This window comes from Telmatherina bonti, assembly GCF_933228915.1.
Source record: "Telmatherina bonti genome assembly, chromosome: 17".
Classification (NCBI taxonomy): domain Eukaryota; kingdom Metazoa; phylum Chordata; class Actinopteri; order Atheriniformes; family Telmatherinidae; genus Telmatherina; species Telmatherina bonti.
In genome coordinates this window covers 31,843,553-31,866,014 of record NC_136615.1, presented here as the reverse complement: position 1 = coordinate 31,866,014, position 22,462 = coordinate 31,843,553, and the positions used below count along the sequence as shown (strand labels likewise).

Sequence of the window (22,462 nt, the reverse complement as noted above, 5' to 3'; positions counted from 1 at the left end):
TGTTGATGCTGAACGCTGCTGTGGAATGTAGTTTTTTGGTTCACCTGGCAGCCATCCATGAATACAGTCAGCCCAGGTTCAATCCTACCATCTCCCTGAGCCACTTTCTCATCTATGGGCTTGACAGGAAAGAACAGGCGAGCCCACAGAATCTTTGAATATAACGTAAAAACACTTGTGTAGAACACACCCGCATTATAGAAATAACACGTTCTTCGTTATTTGCCTTTTAAAGATTATGTATTTTTCATTCAGTTATTGCTGACATTATTGATGTATTTATGTACTGTATTATGCATTTTTAAAAATATTTTAATATATTTTTTACTATGTATTTTTTCCATCAGAAACCGGAAGTGCCAAGATGAGTAGGTGGCGTGTGGAGTCGCGGGGCTCCCTGGAGCCTGATGATGAGGCCATGCCATACAGTGATGACGAGACAGAAGATGAATTGAGTGAAGGCACCGAAGACGAAGAACAGGAGGTAGAGCCACGACCCCCTGTGGAAACGAGACCTAGCGGTATGTGTCTTGAGTCATTACTATTAGACTGAAAATTTTCCAAAACTAACTTTGTTCTAACTTCTAAATGGCTGCTGATGTTTTTCAGACGTTGGCTGGAAGGTGAAAGCCAATGACCGACCGTTTCATCATTTGCCGGAGTTCCAGAAAAAGATCTTCCTCTGCATAAAGAAAAGCCGATACTCAGTGAGTTCAACGCTTCATGAATGCGTTACAACCCTCATGTAATCCAACTCCCAACATAGTTGAGCATGGTTATGTACAGTACACACCCTGTGCAAATAACAGGGAAAATGTGTATTTTGCATGACTTGTTCTGCCTCATCGGCCTGTACAAGTATTTACAGTAAACATGTTTGGAATTCTTTATTCGCACTTTGTCTTGAAAAAAGGTACAAATTGCAAAAAATGTAAGTTTATCTACACAAGTAAAGCTCGATGAGACCCCTTGGTTAACCGCAGATCCTTTTTGTTAAATGAATCTGCTCATCATGCGGAAAGTGATCACCTCCTGTGTGAGGTGCTCCCCCCGGCTGAGTGGTGCAGCTCAGGTTGTTGAACGTGAATGTTTTTGTGTCATCGGTCTTTGTGAGATTGGAAACTTGATCCATCAGTTGAGGCGACCTTCTTCATGTAACTGAGGGCAGAAGTTCTTTCAAAAAACTTAAACAGAAGTAATCTTCTACATATTAATCCAGCGTTAAACAGAAACTGGGTGTGAGGAAATGTTTTTCTTTGTTCTGAAAGACATTAGTCTTTATCATAATGTCCACACCACCTAGACTACTGCCTGGATGGTTGTGTGGGTCATTAATATTTTGGTTTCGCCTCACATTACCATTTAAATGGAGACGACTTGTTACACCGCACGTGTTGTTTGTCTATAGTTTATTCTAGAGCCATGACCTAACATTCATTCAGCTTCCAGGACACTGCCCCTTAGCTACCTCTTACAGCCATCAGTCATGACGCAGTTGGCATTAGATATGTGTGGGTCAGGTCAGAAGAGGACTTCCATCCTCTAGTGAAGATGTAGAGAAAGATGGACTGAGTAGTAAATAGTCCCCAGTCTTTCTTTTAATTATTTATCATGCAGAGTTATGCCTTTGTCATATCTTCACCTTCAGAACTCTGTGGCTGTATTACATCTACTAAGTTCGCCACATGACTCACCAGTGTATAAAACCATCTTTACTTGTATTCGGTTCAGTCTGTTTCTAGCTCCTCTGGTTGCTAGCAAAGTCCCGTGTCTGCATACCGACTGTCCTTTAAGGTGAAAGGAGTTGACCCTGAAGCGAGCTGCAGCATCAGCTCAGAAGGAAGCATCTCCCATGTGTCTCCCGACCGCCATGCGGGGACAGAAACAGGAAAAGTTACAGGTGGTTTCTGCTGGAATTGGCAGTGACGGCAGAACAGACAGGAGCAGCACGGTTACAAAACCTTCAAAAATGGTCCCTCAGAAGCAAAAAGACACGATGGGACGATGATGGAAAAACCTCAAGAGTGTGGCGGGTACATGTTGTTCAATTCGCTCCCTGGGGTTAAGGTATATTTCATTTAATTATTGATGACATCACCAATTAAATTATCCTAACTGATCTGATCAGCCGACTTAAGAAAATCACTTAAAATGTTGTTTGTTTTTTTTAAATTAATTATAAATCATACTACTAATTCAGTCAACTGAAGGCACTTTACATCAACAGTTGAAGCGAGTTCATTCTGATCTATATTAGCCCGGTATATAATACCTGTTATAAAACTGCCTAGCAAAGGAAGGCATGAATTCCTTTTTGTCCACAAGTCCAGTTCGTACTGATTCGTACTCATAATCAAGTCTCCCAGCAAAGGAAATCTTGGTCAAGTTACTGGAAATTCCCTCAAGTTATGGACTGAGGGAATTTCAATCCATAACTTGAGGATTGAAATGTACAGCCATAATGTAACGTAAATGGCTTTCTGCATGACCTTGTCAGCCTCTTGCATCCCTGTCGAGGAATTTTGGTCCGCACTTGCTTTTCCAGCAGTACTTCGGGTCATTAAGTTTCCATGTTTTTGTTTATATGAAGCTCACTGAAGGTCCCTCTGCAGCCTTTCCATCAGGTCGAGGTCTAAACTGACCTGGTCGTTGCACTACCTTGATCTTTTGTTGTTGTTGTTCCAATGTAGTAAATTTGCTACTGATTTTATGCTAATTGCCTTGTTTCCTGACTAAATTGGAGTCAGACTATATCCATCACACAGATGGTCTCACTTTGGATAATAGATGATAGAGCGGCAACAATATGCTTTTCTCCCAATTTGATTCCAATTTTTTGGGTGCCGATTCGATTTAAATTGCGATTCTCACAATTCTTTGATATTGCTGATTTTTGTAGATTAAAAAAAAAAAAAAAAAAAAAGTACAAAACTTTTTTTTTTTTGCTCATTGTTCTTGATTTCAATTAGAAAAAAAACATTTTAGCCAGACCATCATTCTGCTGCTATAATGCTCAAGAAGACACGTAAAAAGATTGATTAAAAACAATAAAACTGACAAATTTCATAATGGAGTATTTTTATTTGAGGAAAAAAAAAACTTTTTTTCTTTTTTTTTTCTTTTTTTAAATCGTAAAGCAAAAAATCCTGATATTCGATTCCTCTACCTTATGATCCCCTCAGTGGCTGCAAGGTGTCCATTCCCTGTGGCAGCAACACATCAGTCCCTCCAACGCTGTTTGACTGCTGGTAGGAAGTGTTCGTGGTAATCTTACGAAAGCTGATGCAGAATATTAGAGCTGCACACTGCATTGTTCCAGAAGTCTTGTGATTTGGTCAGACGTTGCAAACCTAAGCCATCCTTATATGATATACATCAGGAGTGTCAAACTCCAGTCCTCGAGGGTCGGCACGCTACAGGTGTTTGTTGCCTCCGTGCTCCAACACACCTGACCAACATTCATAATTAGGTTGACAAGAAGCTGCTGGATCCATTTGATTCTGAAACAGCTGTGTTGGTGGAGGGAGGCAACAAAACCTGCCGGATACCGACCCTCAAGGACTGGAGTCTGACACCCCGGATATACATTTTGTTTTAGAGAAAACAAGCTAACTTTCTCCTGCAACTCTCAATAACAAAAAGACCAAACATGGACTTTTTGTAATGACACTGTTATGAATTTTAATATTTACAGGCTGAAAGTAGCCTGGAGAGTCTGAGATGTAGATCTTGGGTTTAGTAAGCACATGGTTCAACCTTTCTGTGAAGTTTTTGGCATTTCCATTCTTTGAAAGATGAGCAGCTGTTTTGGATATTTTCCCAATTGAATAATCCTGATTGTGGAATGACGAACTCTGCTTTCGTAGAGATGGTCACGCCTGCAGATGGCTGCTACTTACCATCTTACCTTTGAAACGGTGTGGGTCGACATTTCCCCAGTTTTCCCCAAACACCGTGTTTGTGTTTTTGGCTTTGTTTTGTTTTTGTTTACAATGACATGGTGGCGTTGTTCACCTAAGGTTGTATTCACCTGAACTCTCCAAGATCTTTGTGATAAACGTGTGTTACTAACACTATACTACTCTTGATTCTAGTTTCATAGTAAGAATACTTTAAAGATGCACATTTTGTGTTTTGACAGTGCTGACATTGTTTGTGTTGTTTTTCTCTGCAGGGAAATGCCATAAAGACATACAAATACAACGCCCTCACCTTCCTCCCTCTGAACCTGTATGAGCAGTTTAAGAGAGCGGCCAACCTGTATTTCCTGGCTCTGCTCATCTTACAGGTATGTCCAAAGAATGTGATACTTGTTGTAGCTTTCTGTTTTTTTTACGGTATGTAAAATGAAGCCTGATGAGTTCCATCAAATGTTTGGTAGATCATTCCAGATATTTCCACTCTGCCTTGGTACACCACACTGATTCCTCTGGTTGTGGTGCTGGGAATCACCGCCATGAAAGACCTGGTGGATGATCTGGTAAGACTTTCCCTCAGTTCTTATTGTGTGTGTGTGTGTGTGTGTGTGTGTGTGTGTCCAGTGTTACAGAACTACAAGCAAAAGTGTTAATTAGCTCATTAGTTTTTATTAGTTTATCAGTGAGTAAAGATGGATGTATGAAGCACCTTTTCAAGACAAAAATCAGTGATTCATAATAAACACACACACAAACATAAGACATAAAAACATAAAACTAAACAGATGCACTTTGAGCTGCTTTTTAAAAGAGATGACTGAGTCTGCAGATCTCAGGTTAACAAGGAGGAAACAACTGCTGCAAATTCATCGCAACACAAGACGCAACAAATGGCGACAGCCGTGTCACACATCACACTCTGATCGCTTGTCTCCAAGAAATGTGATTTAGTTATGATAAAGAAACAAAAGAAAAAGACACCCTGGTTCATCTTTAGCAAGGAAACATCCTGGATATCATCATGTGATGGTGGACCTCAAAGCCAAACCAGAAAAATTCAGGTTTTATCCCATCAGTCACTGAAACCTGATGATTTTTCAACTTGTCGAGGCCATAAGGCTGATACAAACTGCAACTTGATTATTTACAGCTTTTTTAAAACCAGTGTTTTAAAACACCCTCTGTAATGAATAAGGAGCCAGTGCAACTGAATGAGAAGATTTTACTAGTCGTAGTTCAGCAGCGTTCTGAACAGTCTGAAGACGTCGAGGCCGGCTTTAAGCAGGGGCAAGAGGGCGAAACGACCCCTCAAACAAACACTTTGCCCGCTCAAATCAAATCTGCCAAAAATGCATAAAGTACTTAAACTCTCCTCTGCACCGAGCTGGTTGCCGGTTGTACAGCACTGCACTGTGGGACCCCCTCCTTCTCCTCCCAGTGAATAACCAATCAGCATTTAGTATGCAAATGAGTTGACAAATAGCCTGATTGTTGGGTGTCTGGTTTCTCCCCCTCGCTGGCTGAGCTGCTGCAGCGGTAAAACTTTAAGTGACAGAGTGAAGCTCTGTTTAAATACCTCGTAATGATTTTTATTGTGAGATATGTTACTTATACGCTGCTTTATTTATTGTTAATTAGTTATTAACATCTATATGTTCTGTCAGCAGGTGATTGTTGCTTTTTTAAGTGTGTGAGCCTGTCAGTGGGAGCATTGCTCAATCACACATGAGCACTGGATGTGTGTGTGTGTGTGTGTGTGTGTCATCCAGACTGTTGTTGTAGAGCAGGGAATGAGTTTCATTAAAAAAAAAAAAAAAAAAAAAAATAAATCAACGAAATTAAGAAAAAACTTAATTTTTTTGTTCTTGATTTTTATATAAATTTAAAGTTATTGTTTGAGGGGCTGAGTTTGATGTTCTGCCCTGTTTTTGTTGTTTGTGATCAGCCTAACCATTTCAGCTTAGTTTAATAGTTTAGTTTATTTGACTGTCTGAAACAATTATGTTGTTGTTTGTTAAAACTTTGACATTTGTTACTGTTTTCTTATTTTGATGCATCTATAATTTTTATATTCTGTTTCCCCCCTGAGGGATTGCCACCTTATTGTGGTCAGGGGGTCTTCGTACCTCAGTGACCCTAAGAGCTACACCAGCAGGAGCCTTAGTGTCTAGTGAGACACCCAAGCTGGACAGATCTTTGGTTAGAGGCCTGACGAAGGGCAATCCATTTTTTCACACTTTTAAACCATAAGACCAACCAAAAAGCTGAAGCATGATGTAAATGCATGATAACATGTTCACATTTCTGCCTGCTGCCTCATGTATGCATTCCTAGAGCCGACCATGGAAGATGTTCCAGAGGTTTTTACTTCAAAATGTGCTAGGTAATAAGTACAGTAAGCACGAGTTCTAGACATGTTATAGCTGGTCACACATGTCAGAATAAAGTTGTGTACCCTGGATTTGGCTGTAGATGGCTCAGGAAGAAGTTCTAGATGGTTCTTGTTGGAATCACATCTGAAGCCATGCTAGCTCAGGTAGCTACTGTGTTAGCATGTGTTAGACTGAGAATATACTTGCTTTTACTCATGTACACGTCTTGTGTGTTTTGTGTTTGTTTGAGACGTCATTTGTCCGTGTTCTCAGAAATGAATACAATGTAACACATTCTGAATTCATGGGTTTAGTTGCACCTGATAAATCCAGCAGCTTTATGTGATCTGAGTTCACTAATGTACCTGCAGTGAAAGCCTCCACTAACAAGTGCAGCACATGAGCTTGCATGTAAAACAATTAGCTCATGATGGAGCCGGTTGGCTACATGAACCTGCAGATAGAAAGCCTCATGTTGGATTCCATCGCCATCGGTTTTCTTTGTGTTGGAAAAAAAAAACTGTCTGAATAAATTTTGTTTTTTTACAGTGTTAAACTTGAGGGTTTTTATTTCTTTCTTGTGGTCAGAGGTGGCAATTGGTCCAGAAAGCAGAAGTCCTGCCATGTTTTTGGATCTACCTGTACATTTAGAACAGGTGTTTTCACTAACAGGCTCGTTTACCTGGCAAATAAACTCTGCTCATTAAATTCAGCTGGTTTGGTGACTGGTTGGAACAGCTGCCGGACCGGACTTTTACTTTCTGGACCAGGAATTGACACCTCCGTTTGTGGTACACCTATTTTTAAACAACCCATGGCTGGTTCTTACACTGCAGGATAACTACAGTAAAACTACTTATCTTTTTTCCTCCAGGCCCGCCACAGGATGGACAAGGAGATCAACAACAGGAAGTGTGATGTCTTGTTAAATGGCAGGTCAGAATAAAGTATTTTCTTCATGAGAAATCCAGCTGTTGCTCAAAGTTTTAACAGCATTAAAAAAAAAAACATGCCTATGCTGCAGGTTTCAAGAGTCTAAATGGATGAACATCCAGGTTGGAGATGTGGTTCGCCTCAAGAAAAACGACTTTATTCCGGTATGCGGTTTGTTGTTGTTCTTTTAAATTGGCTTTACCGAGACAATGGCCATGTTTACATGGAAGTTTTAACTCCGAATAAAAGTTAATTCTGTTTTAAACTGGTGAAAAATGACCAAAAATGAAAAAATTAAAATTGAACTTAATTCTGAGGTAAGTTGTTTAATGTCAAAACTGGTTCTTATTATGTCGTTTTCCATGTTACGGTTAAAAAGACAAGAAGCAGGAAGTGAACTTTGTTTATTTCAAGCAGACGTCATTACATCACGTCGGCCCTCTGTCCAGTCAGAACCCTTCCAACCCGCCGATCAGGACGTGTTTCCATGTAAACCTCCAATCAGAATGATTTTCATGTAAACTCTTACAAGAATACTGTTAATTCTAAATTATTTAGTTCCAAATTGTTAATTCTGAATTAAAAAAACATCCTGTAACTACCCAGTGATGGTCAAAATGTCAGACGTTTCTTTTTCAATCAGAATAAAACAAAACTGAACGAGAAGTAAAAGTCAAATCTTATCATCTTTAGTTCCTTCATCAGCTAAAGTCTGCGACGTCCTTCACGTGAGGGAAGAACTTTTTCTTGTTCTCGAGGCTGTGAGAAGAAAACGACGTCATTTTGTTCTTGCAGACGTGGTTAAAAATGGTTTTCAACACATCGGGCTGGCAGAATTTTCCTCTCGTGGGGCTCTGAGAAGTATTGTGTGATTTGTTAGATATGTGAGGTGGGCGTGGTTAACATGGAAAAGCACGAAGCGGAAAGTCGCTGCTTCCGCATTTTTGCTGTTGCAGGTAAAACGGATTGTTTTGATTAAAAACAGCTGATCAAGGTGGTGAGAAAGTACGAACATATATATATCTTGTGGCAATAAAACACAGTAATGCAGCTACATGAACCACCCCGTTGTGGACGAAGCTTCTTGTTAAATGAACAAACAGGGTTCATTGCAGACGCAGCTTGTCGTGGAGAATAAACAGACCAGACGAAAAAGCTTCTCGTGGAAGGCATAACAAGCTTAACAGAAGTATTTATAGCTAACACCATCTTCATTTGTCAGATAAATTGGTGTCTTCACCAGATCTGTTTTAGTTGACGGATTATTTTTAGGCGCCTCATTGGTGAGGTTGGAGTGTCTGTGTTGTACATTGCAAACGCATCAGGAAATCCCATTAAACTGAAATGTAATGCTTCACATCAGCATGAAATTAGATGATAAATGTTAAGATATTAGCTGTAAACCTGCTTAAATGCCTACATTATTGAAATATGTAACATGTTTGTTGTTTCAGGCTGACATCCTGTTGTTATCCAGTTCCAACCCAAACAGCCTGTGTTATGTGGAGACGGCTGAGCTCGATGGGTAAGACCCCGCAACCTTTCACCTGTACACTGTTAAAGTAGGAAATTCCTTCAAACGGACTTTTCTTCTGTGTTTTCCAGAGTTAGAAATGTTTTTAAACAAATATATTCAGGGTTATATGAACGTTTTGGTCTATTGGAGCGGCAGCTTTTGCTTTGTGAAGGTTTTGTTTTATTAGTCTAAACTGTTCAGTTTTCCAAGTGACTCATTAATAGAAAGTTGCCAAGAACTAGAACATCAAGGAGCCCATACACGGCCCTGATCACAAGGATAAATAATCATCATATATCCTGAGACTAAATGTGTGTAAAAGAAATACTGCTTTTTCTTTGTCAAAGAAAAGAGCCAAAATGATTTAAATGCCACACTTGGTACAGGTCGAAGCAACACTCGATACAAAATATGGACACATTTACAGATGTGAAAGTAGGAAGCAGAAAAACTCCGAGCCACAAATGTTTAGGACGACCGTCTAATAAACACACAGCATGACCTCATCACAGCTCCCTTCCTGATGTACGTGGTGACGTTACTTTTCAAGTCGTTAATGGACTTGCTGCTTGTTGTCCCTGGAGGCCTCGCTATTTATGTCTGAGTTTTTTTTGGTGTGTTTAGACTTTTATTTGATCCATAGACTGTATATAAAAGATGGACGTAGCCTCCGTGACATCACCCGTAGGTTTCTGAAGAGCTGAATTGAAGCTCGGTGGGCGGTTCCTACCATCACCATCTTGGCAGGGGCATGTGTGTCGTCTCACCCGGAAAATACAAATATGGGCAAAGAGGTGGAGCTGAGAGAGGGGCTGTGAACGTCATGGTGGATGATTGACATCAAGTGAACTCCAAGCTTTCTGTAGCTAAGAGCTAACCGAACTAACCCCGAGATAACAGGAGCTAACCAGCTAATGGAGGTAAGCGGGCTAAAGCTAAGTCACAATGTTAACCGGCTAAAAACTGCGGTTGTTCTGCGTTCTTCTGACTTTAAGCGGGAGATTGGTACCTGTCAATCAAAAGGACACGCCCCTAAATATGCTGAACTTCGAGATTAAATTACTTTTAAACGGGTGAGTTGGAAAAAAATTCACTCCCCCCACAGTTGTCATGAAAGTAAACCTGACCTATGTAAATCTAAAATGGATTTTTGTAACAGGCTGTAAACATGTTTATTTCTGCTGTAAACATGTTTATTTCTGCTGTGAAGTTGGTCTTTTTAACATGGGAGTCTATGGGGATTTGCTTTGTTTTGGAGCTCCTAGTGGATGAAGGGGGAACTGCATAGGCTTTGCTTTTAACCGCCGGAGGTTGCTGCTTGATTTGATCCCAGACTTTCTTAATGAGAGATATTGTTGCATAAACCTGCCGTGTGGGTGTGGTCTGGCCCAGCAGGGTGTCGGACCCCTCCAGCGCGTAAAAGTGAAGCCTTTGCAGAAGTGCCAAAAGTTGCAGTTCCACCCTCATCCACTAGGGGCTCCAAAACAGAGCAAATCCCCAGAGACTCCCATGTTTTTTTCAAACTACTCCATTTCAGCTTAAAAATTCAACATAATTAGGGGCGTGTCCTTTCGAGTTACAGGTACCTGACGTCCTTCTGCATGAAGTCAGTTTAGCACAACTGCGATTAACCAGCTAACAGTGTGACTTAGCTTTAGCCTGCTTTCCTCTGTTAGCTAGTTAGTTCCTGTTAACTCGGTTAGCTCTTAGCTACAGGCATGTCAGAGTTTGCCAGATGGCAATCATACACCCCCACGCTCACAGACCCCTCTTAGCTCTACCGCTTTAAACTTTTTTTGTATTTTGTGGGAGCGACTGCATGTATTACGCTGACGACAGCGGGAATCGCCCAATGAGCTTCAATCCAGCTCTTCAGAAACCAACAGGTGACGTCTATCTCTACACACAGTCTATGGTCACACCCCTGCACTGTGGTCACCATGGTGACAGTGGTGGCTGGTAATGAGTGTATGTCTCTGTGGTGCTATTGTCCCTCTCCGTCACCCCTGACTGGTCAGTCAGCCTGAGTGTTGGTCTGCATAGTTGTGGAGGAAAAACCTGCAACAGACCGGATGCTTGATCCTCATTGAAAGCTCTGTCTGGGTCTGGGTCTGGATCTGGATCTGGATCTGGGCTTCTCTCTTGGCTATTTAATTCCTGCCAGACTGCAGAGATGATTCATGAGTTCAACTGAAAAGATAAAGGAACATAAAATTAAATATTGTGTCTAAAAGACTGTTAACATTGGTAAAACTGTGGCGGCCGTTCTCACTGGAGGTCAAATGAAAGATGAATACAACTTTAATGTTTAATGAGTTTTATTTTACTGCCTCCAGGGGACGTTACCTTGCAGCGAGTTGCTCATTCAAGCTTAGTGCATCATAATGGCTGTATGAAGAGCATTCCAGTGTTAATAAAATAAAACCTGTTCAAATCCAGACTGCGACTCTGGTCGTTGCATTTTAACATGTTTAAACTTCTACTCTCTGACACAAGTTGTCCAGAACAGTAGACTTTTCTTACTTTACTTTTAATCTTTTACCAAAAAGCAAGCTTTAATGCAGACTGGGTAAACTTGAACTGGACTGTATCTGTTCAAGCCCGTTGATGATTTTGTCCTGAATTATTTGTGTGAATAAAGTTAAGTTGAATTAGCAGTCTGTAGTTATTCCCCTGTATGTTTTATTTTTCCCGTCACAGAGAAACAAACCTGAAGTTTAAGATGGGACTTCGTGTGACGGATGAGGGGCTGCAGCATGAACAGCAGCTTGCACAGTTTGATGGTTTGTATGATTCCCAGTGTTAATGTGCTTTTCTAATCACCTTATCATAAATCTGCATATGTAGAGCTTTGTCCATCGTTTCCATAAATATTTCAGTCCATTTTCAAAGTGTGCAGTGTGTCAGCATGTAGCAGTATTGCCGGACACGGCGGGGGCAGTGCAGCTCATGGATGACCCTGTAAATGTGCAGAATACTTTTGAAAATGGTGTATTGTTTATGGCAGAAATAGTCAGCATTATTATGCTCTTGATGCTGATGAGTACTGACTTCTACATGGCAGGTCCCAACTTAATGTTTCATTATTTGTAGTTTAAATAAACCTTTGTTGAAATTCGACGTTTCCTATAAACTTGCTGACAGTTTCCAGTAATTCGTATTGGTTTTTGGGGGTCGTATTTATTCACGTCTTGATTTTACTTGAAGTCCAAAGTTCTATTTCTCTGACGGGAATAGACGGTGTGTTTTTAAAGAGTCTGACATGGTGCACAGTAGTTGCAGAGATTTCTCTTCATTTTGACTCTTTTGAAATTAGTAGGATTCAGGTCAAAGTTAAAATCACATCTGCTTCCTGTCAGGAACTTTGAGCCTTTAAAGTTGTAGATGTATGAACTTTTTCTTTTTTTCTTTTTCTAGCCATGATAGAATGTGAGGAACCAAACAACCGTCTGGACAAGTTCACAGGGATGATGTTGTGGAACAGAGAGCGTTACCCTTTGGAGCTGGACAACATGCTGCTGCGAGGCTGTAAAATCCGAAACACCGAGACGTGCCACGGACTGGTCATCTTTGCAGGTGTGTGCGGCATCAACTCGTCTTCAGATGAACTTTTTACATCGTCCTTCAGTGTTTCAGTTCAATATGACACATTTCTGGCAAATGTCTTAAAGTTTATTTAAAGCTGGTTATACCATGGTCTCGATTCTGATTGGCTGCAGGGTGTCCGTTAAGTTTATTTAAAGGTGGATAAATGGGTCTGTTGATCATACACACAAGTGATGGAAAATCAAAATACTTATTTGAGTTGATCTTTTAGAAAAACACATTGGTCAACAATATGTTCAAATTTTTATTTTTTGAGTTTAATATTTTTTTTATTTTAGTGACAAAAAAACCCCATAAAATCCACTCTGTCACAATTACTTTTATTCACATTCATCACTATATATTCATACCTGAGGAGAGATGTGCGCTATCTAATCTGAATTGACTCAAAATAACAGATGCATAGTAAAGCTGATATGAAGAGCTCCAAAGGAAGCAGTACTACGACCTATTCCCTCGATGCTCTCCCACCAAAAATACACCTTAAATCAATCCCCAGGCACATACAACCAGAGAACAAATATAATAAAAAATATACGTTAACAGTGCTTTATTTGTCAATTTATAGTTCTTCATATCATTTGCAAGGGTTATCTGTAATTTATCTATATATTTCAATAAAGGATCCCAAGTTTCTTCCCATTTCTGGAGCTTATAAATCGGATCTTTTCCGATGGTATCATGTTCATGTTTGTTAAACCAGTTTCCAAAAGCTGGAGCTGATATTTTCCATTCAAGAATGAGTCAACAAAATGTTCATATGATTCTTTTTAAACATTTTTCTCATTCATACATCAGTTTACATGCTAAATAATGCAGCGTTTGACAAAATGAAAGGAATTAAAGTCGTTCTCATGAAGGCTGTTAAGGAGTGTTTAATACCTGATCTATGTTGCCGTAGGAGGAGACACCAAAATCATGAGGAATGGTGGGAAAACAAGATTTAAGAGAACTAAAATTGATGAGCTGATGAACTTCATGGTTTACACGGTGAGTCTGGTGAATTCTCTCCACACTTTTGCAGGATGTTGTTTAGTCGACAGATGCTGCTTTAAATTGAACTCATCATGTAGTAGTCAGCAGATATATGTACTTTAAATGTCCTCTCAGGTCTTTCTCAAACCCTTCCTTTCCTTCATCTTAGATCTTTGCTCTGCTCGTTCTGGTCTCAGCTGGTCTGGCTATTGGTCACTCCTTCTGGTATGACGACGTTGGCTCCAAGGCCTGGTATCTGTATGACGGCAAAGACCAGGCCTCTTCTTACAGAGGCTTCCTCAGCTTCTGGGGATACATCATCGTCCTCAACACCATGGTGCCGATTTCACTCTACGTCAGGTCAGTTAAAGGTGCTTGGACGATGCAGCTGGTCATTGTGAAAGCCTGTATGTGTGTGGGAGTTAGTTTCCAGTTAGGTCCACATATAGCTGTTACCAGTCAGTCTAATTTCTGTTATTCCTACTAGGCTACTACTTTAACTCATAGGCTGCCAAAGATATCTTTTGCCCTTTCTGTATACGGGATTTGGCTGGGTATGCCCATCAAAACTAACCCCAAAATATGCTCTCTGAGCGCGCACATAATGTTGTGACTGCACACGGAAGATGTCCCGACACATGCACCCAGTAAAATCAGTAAAATGACTTTTTGAGTTGAGCCAGAATGCTCCAGGACACCGTCAGCACAGGGTTTCCTGTGAAAGATAGCAGCCAGTGAGGTAACATGTAACACGGTACATTCAATGTTTGGAAATCCGTCATCCTTTAGCATCAATATTCTTACTTAAAACTTTTAGACATGCAGGTTTAACGTCCATCCTAGAGTAGGTATGTGTCATCTATCGATAGAAAGTTTTTTTTATTTTGAATGCACTGACCGTAACAACGCTCCAATTCTGAGCCAGATTTAGTTTTCTTTTTTAGAACACTGCATGTTGCTTTTTTTTTCTTCTAATATATATATATATATATATATATTTTTTTATTCTTTATCATGTTGCAAGTTTTCTATGAGCAACATTAACTGTCTCTGGCTTTCTGGTCTCTTAAACAGTTTGACAGCATTGCGATAAAAAAGACCATTATTTGGACTATTTATTGCACATAACAAAGGTTAACAATCAGGGATTTGTGCATTATTTTCAATCAATATTGTGATATTGACAGTAATTTTGATTAATCAATAGTAGAATTTTTTGCGTATTTAATTTAAAAAAAATTTTTTCAGTTAGCTTTGTTTTGCTATTTTAATTCAATTCAATACAGCTTTATTTGTATATATAACATAACATAACATTTCATGCTGGCATACATTGAAAAGATAATACACAACCCTATAACATTTTGGGTGTTTTTTAAATGACACAAATGACATAGATTCATTTGGTACCCATTTTGTCTATTGTGCCATCTTGCACAATACTTTCTATCTGCAACCACCTCCCAACATGGATAGTTGGACTGACATTGTTAGACAGTCTTATCTGGTAATCTCAAAGTTATTCTGTTTTTCATAGTTGATGAACATAATCTGTTACATCAATTCAATCCAGCTTTATTAGTACAGCGCCACTTCACAACAATTTTGTCACAGGACACTTTACATACACATCATTTCAAGCCAATTCATACATATCCTATAATAGAAACCAACTGATTACATCGAGTCATGACTTGGATCCAATCCCCCATCCTGAGCTGCACGCGGCGACAGTGGGAAGGAAAAAACTCCCCTTTAACAGGAAGAAGACCTCTGGCAGAACCCGGCTCAGGGAGGGCAGCCATCTGCCTCGACTGGTTGGGGTGGAGACGACAGGAAAGACAGATCAACATGTACAACTGCACTTATTCAGGAAGACCTGCGGGGGGAAAAAAAAATAAAGAAATGAATGCAGGCATCTTGGATGTTGACCCGTCATAGTTTTTCTCTTCACTGATTTAGGTGTAATTGTTCTTTTTGTAATTTGCACAGCTACAAACAAAACCACAGAAAAAGTTGCAATTTTTCATAAAATCTATACTTTTGCAAAACTTTAGTTTTAGTGAATTCTCAGACGTGTGCGCTGCGTGAATAAAGTGCCATATGTTGCTGACGTGAACATTTCTTGGAGAGATGATTAAATTCTTGTGAATTGTTGGGTTTGCATCTAATGCAAAATTCAGTGTTTTTAAAATAAAATTTCTATAATAAAGATTTTGTCCGTCCATAAAATTTCTGTTAAATCAGTTTAGCTAAAAGAAATAAGGCAGGTAATGTAAATATGGTAATGATGGTAGTGACAAGTCTAGCTTTCCTTTTGCACAACAAGCTGCTGTCTATGTGTAAAGTTATTTATCTGAGAAAACTTTTATTAAACTGCTAGTTTACGTTTCTGCTCCTGGTGGCTGTCAGTCGTCAGCGATATGACACCAGTGCTGACTAGGATTTGTACTTTTGGTTCTATCTGTACAGTTTCCCTCAAGTTCAAGCTAAGATCACAAGAAAATCTGATGTTTTCTAAACACTTCTGACAAAGAGCAGCTCTAATGCTGATATTAAATATAACAGCAGTCATTTGTCCTCTGCAGTGTGGAGGTGATTCGTCTGGGCCAGAGCAAATTCATCAACTGGGATCTCCAGATGTATTTTCCAGAGAAAGACACACCAGCCAAGGTACATTACACCAGATTTTTTTAAATTTACCTTTGTTCTTTAACATTGCAAATAAGCCACGAAGCCAAAGAAAAGCATATGAAGGATGGTTTAGTATTTTTCTGTGAAGAACAAAAAACCAACAAATCTACAATAAAAACTTAAAAAAGTAAAATCAGTTTGAAAAAAAAAAGTAAAAATGGTTGTAGAAATGGTGAGAATAGAAATAACCCTTTCACTCTCTCATTTAGGAGCTTTCGAATGAATGACATGCATACAGTCCTAGTACATTAATTCTGCAAGTTATAAAACTGCAAGTCAATAAGTCTTTAACAAGATATTAAATATTTAATAAACAGTAGTTTGATACAATTATGCATAATTATGCAGTTAATATTCAGAGTTTTACAAAGAGCTTGTTGAGTCTTGCTGAGATCAAGGTAGACTAGCTTTTAATGCACTTTTTAGCCCGTATGCTACCTGCAACTCATTTATAAGTTCTTTCATCAACTCTGTACAGGCCCGAACCACCACCCTGAATGAGCAGCTTGGTCAGATCGAGTACATTTTCTCAGACAAGACGGGAACTCTGACTCAGAACATCATGCAGTTCAAGAAGTGCAACATCGGTGGATGCAGCTATGGTACTGACAGGCTTCATTTCCTATAAACGCAGCAGTCGAGTTCAAGCGATTTAGGTTTTTCTCACTGAATAGACATCAGATGAGATCTAGTAGGGTCGATATCATCAGTAAGTTTAGTATATATGTAAACAAGTTCTGTGTGTTGGGACTTTGCCAAGCAGCAGCCTCTGGCGGGTAAAAGTGAAGCCTATGCAGAAGTGCCAAAAACTGCATTTCCTTCCTCCTCCACTAGGACTCCAAAACGGAGCAAATCCCCATAGACTCCCATGTTTTTTAAAAACAAAAAAAAAAAAAAAAAAAAAAAAGCCCCAACAACTTCACAGAAGAAATAAACATGTTTACCGCCTGGTACAAAAACATTTTAGGTTTATTGGATCAGGTTTGCCTTCATGTGGGGGGGGGGGGGGGGGGGGGAGATTTGTTTTTATAAATCATCCATTTAAAGTAATTTTGTCTTGAAATTTGGCATAATTGACAGGTACTTGATCTCCCGCTTCAAGAAGGAGGAATGTAGAACAAGCGTGGTTTTTAGCTGGTTAACTGCTTACCTCCATTAATTGGTTAGCTCCTGTTCTGTCCAGGTTAGCTCGGATAACTCGTAGCTACAGGCAGGTCAGTGTTTGCTAGATGTCAGTCATCCATCCCCACGTTCACAGCCCCCCTTTCAGCTCAACCTCTTTTTTTTTTTTTTTTTTTTTGTATTTTCCGGGAGAGATGACACGCATGACCATACAAAGATGGTAGGAACCGCCCACCGAGCTTCAATCAGCTCTTCAGAAACCTACTGATGATGTCACAGAGGCTCCATCCATCTTTTATATGCAGTCTATGGACTTTGCAGACATATGTCTACATGTTGTTGCATTTTGTTGCCACTTGAGGGCAGTATTGAGGATACCTGAATTACAAGCTACTTGGACCTGGTTTTGGTCCTGAAGTCTGGCTCTGGTGCGGTTACCTTCTGAATTTATATAAATCATTTGGATTGCTCTGAAAGTTTGAGCTTTTCTTTTTTATTTTTACTCTAAATCTGAAAAATATTACAAGTGCAAGTTTTACAAATTCCTTTAGGGAATAAATGTTTCCCTTTTGGCTTGTTACTCTAAAGGAGTCGTCACAGTAAATCATCGCTCCAGCCAGCAGAAGACTATCTTACGATGACTCTTGTTCTGTCTCTTTCTCTTTCTTAATCTTCTTTCCTTTCTCTGCTAAATCAGCGATGTTGCGTGTTTAAGACAGTCAGTTCCTTCTTATACCGTGAAGTAAAACTCTACTGCTACGTCACGCAGATTCCTGGACGTAAAGCTTGTATAGTGTTGGTTTCTCAGACTCTGGAAACTGTTGGGCCGCAGCGGCTCTAGAAATGCACGATAGATGTCACCATGTCATTGAACAAGTATGGGATGTGGGATTTTAAGGTCAGAAAGTTATGTAATGTGTGTCTAAGATATTTAACAAAAGTAATTTGGATATGATACAATTATTAGTTCATGGTTTGACCTTGTGGGAGAATAAAAGCTTATCCAGAAAAGACTTTCATCATCAAGATGTGGTCAAACTCTAACCCCCCCCCCCCAGGAAGTGTCATTTAACATGGAAGTTTCAGGAAATAAATGTGTTTTAGCTGCTGCCTGCATCGTTTCGTTACAATGATCCCATCGGGTTTAACGCATACCAGAACGAGGAAGCTCGAAGCTGAACAAACAATTTGAGCAAACAGCTTGTTGAATAACTGGTACAACAGGTACAAAGTCAGAGTGAGTGCTGACGTGTTTGTGAGACAGCAACAACAGTTACAGTATGAGAAATGAAATCATTAAAAAGAATGAGGGGAAAAAATACGCGTTAAGTGAATTTTAGCTACTAGAAGTCAGTCTGTGCATTTAGCTGCTGTCTCTGCTGTTTGTACTGTGAGTCTACATCTTCATCATTTCACCTTTTTGCTTTCCTCCAACAGGTGATCCGACCACTGCAGAAGGAGTGTCGCTGGACCGAGGAAGGGTAAAACGGCAGTCTAATGCATGAACTAATAGGACTTATGGTTCTGAATTATAGGAATTTTTGTTGTTTGTATGAAGTTGAATAAAATAGTGACACAATCCTCTGCTGCTTTTTAGCCGGTGGACTGGAGCTGGAACCACCATGCTGACAAAAAGTTCCAGTTCATGGATCATTCCCTGGTTGCTCTGGTCCGATCCAAGAAGGACAAAGATGCCCTGGAGTTCTTCAAACTGCTCTCTCTCTGCCACACAGTCATGGTGGAAGACAAGGATGGTAATCATAAGAAAAAAGCTGAAGTGAGGAGTTTTTCTGGGTAAAACCATCAATGAGCAGCGTCCTGTTCTTCCCCCCCCCCTCTCCGTTTTCAGGCGAGCTGGTGTACCAGGCTGCATCTCCTGACGAGGGCGCTCTGGTGACGGCCGCCAGGAACTTCGGCTTCGTGTTCCTGTCTCGCACGCAGGACACAGTCACCATCTCGGAGATGGGACAAGAGTCGACCTATGAAATGCTGGCACTGCTCGACTTCAACTCCGACCGCAAGCGCATGTCTATCATCTGTAAGAGTATAAACACACACACACATTTGTAGCTGCAGAAGTCAGATTCTGTGAAATCACTTTGAGTTCAGTGAATTTGTTATGAATGTATTTTATTTCGTTGTTAGATGTGTTGGTGTTGCCAACTTGGCCAGACATGTTTATAACTGCAGATGTAATGATGGTTCCACTCAACGGCCACTTTATTACTCTCACCTTGCTGTGTAGACCATTTCCCGGTTTTACTTCAGAACGGCTTGAATTCTTGGTGTCAAAGATTCCAACATGGTGGAAACATTCCTCAGAGATTCTTCTCCATGTTGACATGAAGCATCACACAGCTGCTGCACATCCACCTCATCCCAAAGCTGCTCTGTTGCAGTGGTTCCCAACTTATTTCACTTGGGGTACGCCCTTGGCTTTATGCTTTCAAAAGTAAGACTTTCACCAGGAATCGTGTGTTCTGACTTGTGTTTTCACGAAGCCAAAGGAAAATGAACAGAAGACCTTACTTTCTTTACCTTTTAAAATAAAGACAATTTGTCAACATTAATCCCAAAAGCTTCAAATGTTCCAAGCCTCGCCAAACCCTTTTGGGGGAGTCCAGGACCCCAGGATGGGAACCACTGCTCTGCTGGATGTAGATCTGGTGACTGTGGAGGCCGTTGGAGGACAGTGAACTCATCGTCATGGTGGAGATGATGTGAGCTTTGTGACATGGTGCATCATCCTGCTGGAAGTTTCCATCAGAAGATGCTACACTGTGCTCAGAAAGGGATGGACATGGTCAGCAGCAGGACTCAGGTAGGCTGTGCTGGTTAAACCAGGTCATGTTGGCACTAAGGGGACCAAAGTGGGACCAGAAGACACCCCCCCCCCCTCACCATTCCACCAGCAGCAGCCTAAAAGGTTTATCCAAGTCAGGATGGATCCATGTTTTAATGTTTCCAGCAGATTCTGATCCTACCTGTGGAGCTGAAATGGAGACTCATGGCTGCATAATGGCATAGTGGTTAGCTCTGTGGCCTCACAGCAAGAAGATCGCTGGTTTGAGCAGTGGGCTTTCTGTGTGGACCTTACATGTTCTCCCCATGAATGCGTGTGTTCTCTCCAGGTACTCCGGCTTCCTCCCACCCTACAAGTTTTGCATGTTAGGTTAATGGCCATGATTAATTGATCCTTTATCACATATAATTTGCTTTGGATAAAAGGATCCACCAAATGACTGTAGAAAAGACTCATCAGACCAGCAACGTTTCTCCATCTTCTATTGTCCAGTTCTGGTGAGTCTGTGTGAATTGTAGCCTCAGTTTCCTGTTCTTACTGACAGGAGGGAACCCGCTGTGGTCTTCTGCTGCTGGAGACCATCTGCTTCCAGGATGGACATGTTGTGTGTTTAGAGATGATGGTCTGCAGATCCTGGATGGAACCAGTTCTTACTGGACTTCCTGTTGTCTTTCAATCATCTCCAACCAGTCTGTCCATTCTCCTCTGACCTCTGACATCAACCAGACATTCTGGTCCAGACAACTGCTGCTCGCTGGATGTTTTCTCTTCTTCAGACCTTCTCTGGAAACACTGGGGATGGATGTGTGTGAAAATCCCAGTAAACACTCAGACCAACAACCATGCTGCGTTTAAAGTCTTGTAAATCCCATTTCTTCCTCATTCTGATGCTCAGATTGAACTTCAGCAAGTCGTCTTCACCACGTCTCTATGCATTTCGTCGCTGTCATCTGATTGGCCAATAGGTGTTTGGTCAACATGCATTTGAACCGGTGGACCAAATAGAGTGGCTGATAAGTGCGTATTGAAATTGCAGTTGTGTTAAAATGAAATGTTCTTGTCTTCTAGTGAAGTTTCCTGATGGTCGTATCCGTCTGTACTGTAAAGGAGCTGACACCGTCATCTATGAGCGACTTGAACCCAACTGCAGACACAAGGAGAGCACCCAGACTGCCTTGGATGTGAGTTGATTCTCATTAGCAGATGTGTGTTTTACTGCAGCCATGGAAAGAATTCAGTTGGATCTGTGTGTTTTTTTTGTTTGTGTTGTAGGTGTTTGCCAACGAGACATTGCGGACGCTTTGTTTGTGTTACAAAGACATCAGTGCAAGCGAGTACGAGGCCTGGTCCAGGCAGCACAAAGAAGCCCAGGTGACCATGGTTGATCGAGACTCTGCCTTGGACCGCGTGTACGAGCAGATCGAGAAGAACCTGATGGTGAGTAGAAACCATTTCTTACTTTCATCCACCAAATGATTCATCCCCTCTGGGATGAATAAATTATCTTTGATTTGATTTCACTTTAGTTCACTAAATATGAAATGAGCTTTCAGACCTTACCTAAGCAGGCGGGAGCAGCACACTCCGGATCAGAACAGAAATCCAGAGAATGGAAGGGTTTTGTTTAAGAAATGAAGCCATGGATGCACTTTTTAATCTCCTTTTTTCCACGTTAAAATATTTGTTTTATAAATATAGCTGATTGGAGCAACAGCTATAGAGGACAAACTGCAAGACGGCGTTCCAGAAACCATCGCCACACTGGCCAAGGCTGACATCAAGATCTGGGTTCTGACCGGGGATAAGAAAGGTACCATCACCAGACCAGAGAGAAGTAGATCTGAAATGGTCCTAAACGAGTGAAGAGACGTCTGATATTTATACCTATTTTCCTTCAATCTCAGAAACTGCAGAAAACATTGGATACTCCTGCTCACTTCTGACTGACGACATGGAGATCCACTACGGAGAGGATGTCAAGTAAGTCTGTGGAAATGAGGATCTGTGTACGACCTCCGTCCATGAGAATAAAACAGAAATAAGCATAAAAGATAATGCTTTTAATAAAACTGGCAACAAACGCAGCATTTAGTCTGGAGCAGACGTTCAACTGTCCAAAGTCAAGAGTCAGTGTTGCAGAATCACAGGTCAATTACAGAAACATTTAGTTTCATGAACTTATTGGCTGCCAGACTTTCATGGCAGAATCCCATTCTGCCAACGCTTTGGAGCATTTTGGCTCATCTTTCAGGACCAACAGAATACCGACTTCTGGGACTACAGATATGGAGGGCTGATGTGGCCGGCTGTGAGTGTCTGGCCATCTTCGGGGTGCACACACACAGTGCATTCACAATGTGTTGTGTGCGCAGTCAGACTGTCCACTAGGAAGACGTCTGGACAGGCACACATGGCCAAATTGTGTTGTCATGGCATTATTGTTCTCAGGGACTGGGGCTTTGTCTCAGATGCGGGGAAAGCTGGTTAAAAAAAAAACAACAAAGACAGGAGTTTTGCAGCCAAA

At 40.7% G+C, this 22,462-nt stretch overlaps 1 protein-coding gene across 1 annotated transcript in view; it reads left to right on the top strand.

Annotated features, from left to right (window-relative positions):
• Positions 1–364: 364 nt before the first annotated feature.
• atp8b1 (ATPase phospholipid transporting 8B1) overlaps positions 365–22,462 on the top strand; it is a gene marked incomplete at both ends in the record, with an annotated part of 29,299 nt that continues 7,201 nt past the window's right edge. The window contains 20 exons of the mRNA XM_079256053.1: positions 365–521; positions 610–707; positions 4,175–4,288; positions 4,382–4,480; positions 7,164–7,225; positions 7,314–7,386; positions 8,677–8,747; positions 11,439–11,521; positions 12,156–12,314; positions 13,246–13,334; positions 13,489–13,679; positions 15,908–15,992; positions 16,492–16,615; positions 18,573–18,616; positions 18,733–18,889; positions 18,985–19,173; positions 21,007–21,119; positions 21,211–21,375; positions 21,637–21,748; positions 21,843–21,918. Of these exons, the coding sequence (XP_079112179.1) occupies positions 365–521; positions 610–707; positions 4,175–4,288; positions 4,382–4,480; positions 7,164–7,225; positions 7,314–7,386; positions 8,677–8,747; positions 11,439–11,521; positions 12,156–12,314; positions 13,246–13,334; positions 13,489–13,679; positions 15,908–15,992; positions 16,492–16,615; positions 18,573–18,616; positions 18,733–18,889; positions 18,985–19,173; positions 21,007–21,119; positions 21,211–21,375; positions 21,637–21,748; positions 21,843–21,918 (2,261 nt within the window). The remainder of the gene's footprint in view (positions 522–609; positions 708–4,174; positions 4,289–4,381; positions 4,481–7,163; positions 7,226–7,313; positions 7,387–8,676; positions 8,748–11,438; positions 11,522–12,155; positions 12,315–13,245; positions 13,335–13,488; positions 13,680–15,907; positions 15,993–16,491; positions 16,616–18,572; positions 18,617–18,732; positions 18,890–18,984; positions 19,174–21,006; positions 21,120–21,210; positions 21,376–21,636; positions 21,749–21,842; positions 21,919–22,462) is intronic.